The 9,393-nt window shown below is 47.3% G+C and overlaps 2 protein-coding genes across 6 annotated transcripts; one reads left to right on the top strand and one right to left on the bottom strand.

Annotated features, from left to right (window-relative positions):
- Nucleotides 1-2,403: 2,403 nt before the first annotated feature.
- Nucleotides 2,404-3,389, bottom strand: Timm10b (translocase of inner mitochondrial membrane 10B). Of its 2 annotated transcripts, XM_015477569.2 has the most exons (3): nt 3,237-3,389; nt 2,945-3,040; nt 2,404-2,757 (listed from the first exon to the last, which is right to left on the bottom strand). In XM_015477569.2, the coding sequence occupies exons 1-3, from the start codon at nt 3,270-3,272 to the stop codon at nt 2,581-2,583; spliced, it is 309 nt and encodes a 102-aa protein (XP_015333055.1). In that variant the 5' UTR covers nt 3,273-3,389; the 3' UTR covers nt 2,404-2,580. The 2 variants fall into 2 exon arrangements, with proteins under 2 accessions (XP_015333055.1, XP_048644217.1); XM_048788260.1 differs by lacking the exon at nt 2,945-3,040 and having other exon boundaries at nt 3,237-3,348.
- A 28-nt stretch (nt 3,390-3,417) lies between these two features.
- Arfip2 (ADP ribosylation factor interacting protein 2) lies at nt 3,418-8,251 on the top strand. 4 transcript variants are annotated; one of them, XM_015477567.2, is made up of 8 exons: nt 3,418-3,558; nt 4,343-4,477; nt 4,728-4,824; nt 5,485-5,603; nt 5,778-5,999; nt 6,551-6,708; nt 6,856-7,030; nt 7,486-8,251. In XM_015477567.2, the coding sequence occupies exons 2-8, from the start codon at nt 4,379-4,381 to the stop codon at nt 7,639-7,641; spliced, it is 1,026 nt and encodes a 341-aa protein (XP_015333053.1). In that variant the 5' UTR covers nt 3,418-3,558; nt 4,343-4,378; the 3' UTR covers nt 7,642-8,251. The 4 variants fall into 4 exon arrangements, with proteins under 4 accessions (XP_015333053.1, XP_048644215.1, XP_048644214.1 ...); XM_048788257.1 differs by lacking the exon at nt 3,418-3,558 and having other exon boundaries at nt 4,340-4,477; nt 4,685-4,824; XM_048788259.1 differs by lacking the exons at nt 3,418-3,558; nt 4,343-4,477 and adding an exon at nt 5,139 and having other exon boundaries at nt 4,765-4,824; nt 5,434-5,603.
- The last annotated feature ends 1,142 nt before the right edge of the window (nt 8,252-9,393 follow it).

The raw sequence follows: 9,393 nt of genomic DNA, 5'->3' as shown, positions 1-9,393 counted from the left end.
GACCTAAATACCAAATGGATTGCCTATGTAAACATTAAAGTATCACGGAGTGGATAGGAAGATCAAAGACTAGCAATTTAGAAGAAAATAGCAGGAGTAGTAGATAATGAGTGGTAGAACAAGCAATAACAAAGAGTATTGTAAGAATGAACACCTTCAAAGATAAGAGTAAGATTTTTGCCAAGGAGGGGGCAGTTAAGTTCTGAAGACAATGACAGGAACACTAACTCTGTCTCTGACGTTTGGGATAATGTAAAATATAGGTCAAAGTTTATTCCTGTATATTGTGCTTGAAACATTACATTGTTCTCACTCTGCCAATGGCTATCACTTTATGGCAAGACCCAAGGAAGATCAGTTGACTATGGAAGATGGAGTCACAGAAAAAAGGTTTTTCTCCTAATGTATTTATAAACAGAGAGGAAAAAGCCAAGATAGAAAAAACTGAAAATTTAAGTAAGGGATTGATGGGTCAGGTTGAGGCACACCTGTTTTTCCATATCTTGAGACAAACTAGGTTCAAATGAGATTGCAGATAAAAGCTCTGGCAGTTCAAAAACACAGGGAGAAACAGATTTGTTTTCCTAGTCTTTCTTCAGCAATTACTAATTATGTCACATGGAAAGGAAACATAATTCACAATGGAGGTTCACTATAACAATACACACAAATGTTGATGTGGAATTCTCCCACCGGCAACACAGTATCCTGTCTCCATTCTGATACTGGGAGTTGAGAGCTTCACAAGCTGTTTTCCCTACATTTATGCTTCCCAAGGACAGAATTTTATTGGGTAGACATGAAATCACTTGGCAATGAATTTCCTGATCAGCAACTTTTACCTTCCGAATTAACTTTTCTATATAAAAAATAGCTCAAAAGGGCAAAAGAAAAAGCTAAAAAAGCCTCTTTCTCAAGTAACTGTGTATAAGATGAACTTCTGATACATTCCGAATTCTTGCTTCTCCTGTATTAAATGGAGATACCTTCTGCAGTTTTCTTGTTAAAATTAAACATCATGTCTACTAACTTCAGAACCAGTACAAATAGGTATGCAATAGATATGATTTTTGAGAGGCAGCCTAATGTAGTAAAAAAAAAAAAAAAATGGACTTTTAAAAATCACATCTGCATTTTAATATAGGGTCTGCTTCTTCAAAATTTCAGCTTTCTGATCTGTGGATGTAAAAGAACATCTGCTTTGTAGGTGACTGAAAGTTTTTTTAATTGTGAGAACCAATGTCTAGGAGCTTTAATTCCTGTTTTTTTTTTAAAAAAAAGGAAAGAAAAATGAAACACTAATCACTTTGTAGGGATAGTTAAGAGAGTAGTGTGCAATTAAAGAGAGCAGTGAAATTATAATATAACTGTCATGGTGATTAGAGGAGGGAATGGACCAGTATCCCATGAAGGGTTGCATGTTAGTAGTGACAGCTTTGTTGAGGTTGGAAACCTTAACTGTTCGTTAGCATTTATTATATAACTGTTTTTCTCTAGCAGTTTGAATGCAGAAATAGAAAACAGAATCACACAAAAAGGAGGTTCAGGGTGCCAAGAAACAGGGGTGGAGTAATAAGACCCTCAGACTGCTAAATATAGTAGTACACTACACAAAGAAAAGGACAATAATGGAAAGGCTGAAATTAAAAGTTATAGAATAGGTACAGGGAGAACAATATAGGTTAGAAGTGGAAAGCTGGATTTAGGATATTTTAAGCAAGCAGTGAAACATTAAGGTATCATTAATTAGATCCCACAGATTTCACTTTGTCCTTTTTCACAATTTATTTCTCCTGTTTCTCTTCCTAAATTTTGTACTGTAGTTTTCCACTTCCAAATGCCCCTGAAGATAAAAACTCAGACCTTTCTTTACCTAAAAGTTTTACTAGTAATCCTGGGAAGATATACTATGAAAGTAACAAGCAGGGGAAATGGTTGAAATTATAGAATGTCCCCAAATTCCTACAGGTTTCAGCTCTGTTCTATGGCCACTGACTTCCTAGGAAGCTGAACCTAAAAGCCTCTTTTTTTTTTTTTTTGGAACACTGTTGTTCTTAGATACTGTCTTTCTCTAGATCCAAAAGAATTCTTTTTTATAAAACAAAGTCCAGGAAAAAGTTATAAGCCAATATATACTCAGCCATTTAAGTTAGACTCAAGAACAGACAAAAAAAGAGCGATCATATGAGTAGGAACCAACTTTCTATTGCTATTACTAACCTTAAAATTGTGTCCACATACCCTATTTTACCCAAATGCCTGAGAATGCGGATATTTTCCTCCTACATATAGAAGGCAATTTCTCAGCTGCCAGGGCTAAAGCCAGCAGATATACACTAAATGAACAAAGATGGTACTAATACAGTGGACTAAGGTTCCCTGCCCAGAATATAAACCAAACAAAATAAAGAACAGGTTTATTGGCCCCAGAAGGAAAAACAAACACACAAACAAAAAACAGTACCCAACTTTCAGATAAACCCCTCAATCTCTCTGTACAAGCTTCATCAAGCCCAAAGTCTATTGAGTCCTTCAATCTGAGGATCCATCCAGCACCTTCTCTACTGGGGTTGGAGATGGCTAGCTGCCTGATGACGAGACTCTGGGCTGTTCTGCAGTAACACCCGGCACAGCTGAGGAAGCCTCGTAGTCTGCGATGCGGCGCTGTACCAGAGCAGGCATGAGCTGCACGTAAGCAGCCATGAGGCGGTGGTTGGAATGGATCAGCTTCCCAGCGCAGCTATGCAGGCAAGCCTCCTGGAAAGACAAGATGCAAATAGAAGCCAGAGATGTCCCATCAAGCCCTCCTCCTCCTTCCCCATCTCCAATCTCGGGGTGAGGTCACGGAAAAGCCATGGTCAGAGGAAGGGTAATGGGGAGAGGTGCGGCGAGCACTCCATCGTTAACTGTGAGACTCGAGGGAAACCTCTCTACAGTTCCCCACCTCCTCAGCGTCCAGAGCTCGGTGGTGCAGGCTGGGCACACAGCGCTGAAAGCAGAGTTCTGTCATCCGATTGTAAACCAACAGGAAGTCTCGCAACTGGGAGAAAAGGGGGCCAAGAAGTCAGCGAGAAGGGCCTCCACCGCAACTCAAAGCCCCGCCGCCCAGGTTTCCCAGGACCGCGCACCACGGCCGGCTATTCCAGCCCTCAAATCCCTGGCTCTTTGGGGTTCTTGAGATGCAGACAGGGAAATGAATGAACGTCCGGTCCCGAAGCAACTTAAGTCTCACTCACGTTCCTCAGTTGTTGCTGCTGCTGCTGCTGCTCCATCACGCCTCCGGAGCTAGCTACGCCACTTCCGTTACAGCGTCCCGGTTCCGCCCCGGAAGTAATCTCTCGCCTCTCCCCAAGGACTTGGCCCCAGGTTCGCCCCGCCTATGGCTTCAACGTCATTTCCGCCCTTATAATCTGCGACGTGGCCGGCTTCTTCTGCCCAGAGAGGACGTCACTTCCTTCGAGTCCCTGACCTGCTGCTAGAATCGCGACGGGAACTGGAACCTGAGGTCCCCGCACGGCCCGGGCCTGGCGCCCTGAGGGGAAAAGCGTCCCGGCCCAGGTGAGAGGGACATACTTTGGAGAAGGGAAATTGAACGCACAAACCTGTCCTGAAGGCAAGATGCTCATAAGCCCTGGGCAATGATGAGGACACACCTGATGCCCAGGTGTATGGGGTGGGGGGGAAGCAGGGACTCGCACACCTGGAAGACATAACTGACTTTGAAAGGGATTGCGTGTGTCTTGGGAAAGAGAGGCTTTTAGCAGACACCAGGAACATACATCAACTGAATCAATTAAGGCCTTGGGGGGAGGGCCCGAGGAAGAGGAGGTGCATGAGATGGAGGAGGGGGAGACCACCTGAAGGAAGGGGAAAAGAACACCAAGAGATGTGAAGGGCCACGCATTGGAGAACATACCAGAATAGGGATGAGCACCCGAGGCCCAGAAAGGGGTTGTCTCCTGATGGGAGCAAACACACCTGTGTGGGGATAAGTTCCAAGAGAGCACAGACTTTCTCTTGTTCACTGCTGTATTTCCCATTGCCTCAGTACCTGACACGTCCTGGTCTCTCAGTACACATCTGTTGAATGAGCGAATGCATGAATAATTACTAAAAGTGAGGTTGAATGTTGTGAGAAGACACCTGAGGCTTGGGCATGCATGTATAACAGTTTATAAACTTTGGAGGGGAAAAGTACATGTCCCTGACAAAAGAAGTGGTAGCTCAACCCCAGGAACATTCAATTCCTGGGACAACTTCTGAAACCTCAGAAATGGCAAGGGAGGCTCTGTCTTCTGAAGTGCTGGCCAGTTTCCACAATTGTCTGTGTTGGGCTTTGCAGGGTGCTGGGGTGGAAACTCCAGTCCCTTCCCTAGCCATGACGGACGGGATCCTAGGGAAGGCAGCCACAATGGAGATCCCCATCCATGGGAATGGTGAAGCTGGGCAGCTTCCTGAAGATGACGGGCTGGAGCAGGTGCTTCTGTTTGATTATTCCAATTGTTTCAATTTAGGGGTCCCAATTTATAAATTCTGAGTTCTCACTCCCATTCCTGTAGCTTTCCCCTAACTTATCTTACTCCATTCTTTTTACAAATCTTCATTCTGATTCTGTGCAGAATATCCTTGTGTACTCTCTCTGATGCTTCAGTCTAAGCTTGTTCCCACCCCCAAAATGTTTCAGCTGCCCCTATGTTCCTGAAGCCCACCTCTTCTCTGGCCTATAGGACCTCCAGCAGGTGATGGTGTCAGGACCCAACCTCAATGAAACTAGCATTGTGTCTGGTGGCTATGGGGGCTCTGGTGATGGACTCATCCCCACAGGTATGAATGATTAGAGATAGGAAGCTTCAGTGGAGAGGGGAAACTGGAATGGTTTGGAGCAGCATAGGATTAATTTAGTAAAGTTTGAGATTTGGGGAATTTCTGCTTATATAAACCCCATGAACTCTCCTCAGCCCAAGGCCAGCTTCTGTGGTTAACCATTTGCTTCCCACTTACCATTTAGTCCCTAAGATGGCTCATTTTTCCTTTTATCACCACTACCACGACCACCTGAGCCAGGTTAATACCTCTACTTCCCAGGAATTCCCCTCTGGAGCTTGAGACTGAATCAAAACTTTGTGAGACTTCTCAAGAGTTTTACTTTGGAATTTAAAGTTTAAAGGAACAGACAACCCTGATTCTCACAGGTTTCCTGTTATTGGGACCCACCATCCTTGACCCCACTCCATCCCCAAATTCAGCATATTTTATTTCCTCTGCCCCTGTGTACCATTACCCCCAACCCCACCTCAAAGAGGCCAAGTATATATTGGGATTTGATTTTAGAGCACAAAGTTTCTTTCTTCTAGTTATCAAGAGACTCCAATTGTCTCCCTTCAGGAAAGTCATTTTCATATGGTGGGAGGGAAGTATAAGTGGGCCACAGAGGAGTCTGCTTTTATCTGAGAGAGGCTGGTGTCAGAGAACTTGGTCCTTTAGGGTCTGGCCGCCATCCATCTCACAGTACCACGCCTGCTGGCCCTGGAGATGAGGTGGCTCGGGGCATCGCTGGAGAGAAGTTTGACATTGTCAAGAAATGGGGCATCAACACATATAAGGTGGGAATGAAGCACCTCACCCTTCTCCCCCGGGTACCTTTTTTCCTTTCCCCCAGGTCCTAATATCCCATCTATGGCTGAGACTAAGAGATGGGAGGTGCTGGAGTAGGTACCTATTGGGGGCAGGATCTATGGTCTCTGACCCATTACCCCATCTCCCCATTTTCCAATCAGTGCACAAAACAGCTGTTATCAGAGCGATTTGGCCGGGGCTCCCGGACTGTGGACCTGGAGCTAGAGCTGCAGATTGAGTTGCTGCGTGAGACGAAGCGCAAGTATGAAAGTGTCCTGCAATTGGGTCGGGCACTGACAGCCCACCTCTACAGTCTGCTGCAGACTCAGCATGCACTAGGTGACGCCTTTGCTGACCTCAGCCAGAAGTCCCCAGAGCTTCAGGTGCCTCAGCCAGAGGGAAGAGGTTGTTGGGGAGGGGAAAAAGGCCCGGGCCCTTCCAGGCAGTCACTTCTCAGCCTCCCTCCCTCCCTCCTACAGCCCACAGGGAGAACCCCTCCAGGGTGGTCCCAGCCCTGCCCCCAGCAGCACTCACCTGTGGAGGCAGCCTAAGGGTTTGTACAGAGATCCAGAAGTTGGAGGGAGTGGTGACAAGGGAGGGGGCACACTAGGTGTCTCATAAATAACCTCTTACGTTGTCAAGAATACATTTAGTATTTGACCTAATCACAGCCCCTCCCCTGCCTGCTGCACTGGCTCTCCCTGTTTCAGTCTTGTGAATGTATCTGAGAACCCCCACACCCCACATTTCTACCCCAGGCATCCCAAGGGTTGCCTTACTAATTTTCTAGCTAAGAGAGCCTTACTAGAGGCAGTTCTTGATTGCTAACAATTTTGATGGCTGTTTCCTCTGCGGGAAGGAGGGAAAAAGGGGTTTATAGTTTCAGTCTAGTAGGGACTGTTACTGAAGTTCTGTCCCTCCCTTCTGCCCTCAGGAGGAATTTGGATACAATGCAGAGACTCAGAAGCTGCTGTGCAAGAATGGGGAGACACTTCTAGGGGCTGTGAACTTCTTTGTTTCTAGCATCAACACTTTGGTCACCAAGACCATGGAAGACACACTCATGACTGTCAAACAGTATGAGGCTGCCAGGTGTGGGCACTGGCAGGGCCTAAGGTTTGGGTAGTTGGCTGGCATGGGTGGAAGTTTGGGCACTAGGGGCATAAGAATTCAGGAAGGAAAGGCAAGCAGTGTTTAAAACAACAGGGTGGAGATCAGCCTTTATCACCCCCTCCCCAGGCTGGAATATGATGCCTACCGAACAGACTTAGAGGAGCTGAGCCTAGGTCCCCGGGATGCAGGGACACGTGGTCGACTTGAGAGCGCCCAGGCCACTTTCCAGGCCCATCGGGACAAGTATGAGAAGCTTCGGGGAGATGTGGCTATCAAGCTCAAGTTCCTGGAAGAAAACAAGGTGCCAACCCCATTCCCTTGATCCTAGACCACCTTCCCATCTGACAGTAACCTTCCCCTCTGACCCTCCCTGTTGTTGGATGGGGAGATGCACCCTGGCTAAGGGAGAGGGATGATTCCCCAGCCCCTCAACTCTTGAGCCTTTTCAGGTCACCCTCCTTCTAATTGCTGGCCTTCTTCTGTTGGAGGATTTGGCTGCTTGTCCCAAGAACATAACTAGGAAAAAAATCACCCCCTGAGCTGGGATACCAGGACCTTAAACCTAACAAATCAAGTCAGGTTTCTTCCATCAGATTGACCCTTCTCCTTTGACTCCCTGGGTGGAGTTCACTCCCCATCCCAAAAGCACCATCAGAGCAGAGTCCATGTGCCCCTGGTCTCTAGCCAGGCTCAGGCTCATAGCCCCTCAAGAAGGGCGCCTGAGTCCAGCCTTAGCTGAACCTGCTGGACCCCCAGATCAAGGTGATGCACAAGCAGCTGCTGCTCTTCCACAATGCTGTGTCCGCCTACTTTGCTGGGAACCAGAAACAACTGGAGCAGACCCTGCAGCAGTTCAACATCAAGCTGCGGCCTCCAGGAGCTGAGAAGCCCTCCTGGCTAGAGGAGCAGTGAGCTGCTCCCAGCCCGACTTGGCTATCAAGAAGGACATTGGGAGGGGCAGCCCAGGGTGGAGGAGTTGGACATGGGACATCCTTTGCCACTTGCTCTCTGGCTTGGGCTCCCTTTCCCTGGCTGGGATTTGACATCAGTTTTGCCCATCCTGCTGTGGTATGAAGAGGGCCTGTAGGCCTAGAAGCTGCTGCCCAGTCCTTTATCTTCCTGGTCACTGGGTTTCATTCCCAGATCTTTTCCTTCCACTCCACAGCCAAAGGCTATGACAAAACCACTCCCTGGCCAATGGCATCACTCCTCAGGCCTATCCCCAGCTCTCGGGGTGTGCCCCTTGACCAATGACAGAGCCTAATAAGGCCCTGTCAGCCAATGGCAGCTCTTCTTGGGCTCCCCTGGGCCAATAATGTTGCCTCCAATACCCTTTGTCCCTTCTCTATGCGTGTCCATTGCAGAGAAGGGGACTGGGACCAAAGGAGTGGGGATAGTGGGGAGCCCCACTTCTGGCTCTGTGTCCGAATGGGCCTCCCCTCACCCACCCACCCAGTTTAATTGTGCTTAGAGCCCAGGAAGATTGGGATCTAGCACTAGGAATAAACCTTTCATAAAAGCAGGCCCAGTGAGGTCAATTTGTGGTGGTGGTGGTGGGGGACTGTAGGAGGGTGGGCTGGGTGGAGAAATGTTCAGTCTAATCATATACCTACGTCCTATGAATCCAAAAGAGTTATGGCCAGAAAGTAAAGTCACAGGTTTCAGAAACAGTCTGAAGATTCTGATCTCCCTCAGCCCCAACTGGAGCCACAGCTTTATTTTGCCCTTCAGGTCAGCACCAAAACAGCTATGCTCCTCTGGAACATAGGGTCCAGAGGAGTTTGGGCTTGCTGATCTACAGGATGCATTCAATAACAAAGCAAACATTTACTGAGTGCTTTTATTTGCCAGGCATTGCATTAGGCCCTGGGGAAATACCAGTGAATAAAACATGGTCCCTACTCACAGTGCTTACAGCCTAATGAAGAATAGAGACAAGTAACTAGGCAACTGCAAAAGAATGAGAAGTACTAGGATACAGAAATACAGGGCTTGCTTGGGAGTGAAGGGGCATCTAACTTAGACTGGGGCAGAGATAGGCAAGTCCACTTGAAAAGCTAAGACCTGAAGAGTTGACTAGATGACAGGCAGAGAGGCCAATATATATGAAGGCTGAGTAGGGTTCTAATTCCGGAATGAAAAGTGGAAGAGGGCATGGAGAAAGGGATCTGTGAAACCTAAGTAGAGGTTTGACAATTTGGGGGACGTTTAGGGTTGAGAAAATAGTCCAAGGGGGGCCTAAAATAGTGTGGTACAGTCTTCAATTTCTTCATCTTGGATTGCTGGGGACCCTATTCCCGAACTCCAAACATGAACAACCCCTTAGGCTCTTCACAAGAACTGGAGCACTCCTGTGCTGGTTGCTGGAACTCAAAACTTGAAAGACTGAGGCAGTTTCCATGGTCCTTGCTGCACTCAGGTGTTGAGCCCAAATTTGAGCCTTAAGTCACAAGAAAGCTTCCCAACAGCACTAGTTTAGTTGGGGTCTAGGTGTCACTACTTCTATTGCCCCTTGGCCAAAGAAAGCTCCAGAATTTTCAACATTCCCCCGCTATGGAGGGTTGGAGAAAGGGGACAACCCAGTCAGCAGATTCTTATAGTGCTGGGCTTCACAGGAGCCTAATTGTCATGGATACTGCAGTTCCCAGGCAGACTTCCTGGGGT

This window comes from Marmota marmota, unplaced genomic scaffold (genome assembly GCF_001458135.2).
Source record: "Marmota marmota marmota unplaced genomic scaffold, marMar, whole genome shotgun sequence".
Lineage (NCBI taxonomy): Eukaryota > Metazoa > Chordata > Mammalia > Rodentia > Sciuridae > Marmota > Marmota marmota.
The sequence above is the reverse complement of the archived record's forward strand: the minus strand, read 5'-3'. Positions and strand labels throughout refer to the sequence as shown.

Coding starts and splice junctions, on each gene's coding strand:
- Timm10b (XM_015477569.2), bottom strand. CDS start 3,272: ATGGAGCAGCAGCAGCAGCAGCAACAACTGAGGAAC. Junction 3,041..3,236: donor AGCAGCAACAACTGAGGAAC/GTGAGTGAGACT, acceptor CTTTTCTCCCAG/TTGCGAGACTTCCTGTTGGT. Junction 2,758..2,944: donor GAGCTCTGGACGCTGAGGAG/GTGGGGAACTGT, acceptor TTGTCTTTCCAG/GAGGCTTGCCTGCATAGCTG.
- Arfip2 (XM_015477567.2), top strand. CDS start 4,379: ATGACGGACGGGATCCTAGGGAAGGCAGCCACAATGGAGATCCCCATC. Junction 4,478..4,727: donor AAGATGACGGGCTGGAGCAG/GTGCTTCTGTTT, acceptor TCTGGCCTATAG/GACCTCCAGCAGGTGATGGT. Junction 7,031..7,485: donor AGTTCCTGGAAGAAAACAAG/GTGCCAACCCCA, acceptor CTGGACCCCCAG/ATCAAGGTGATGCACAAGCA.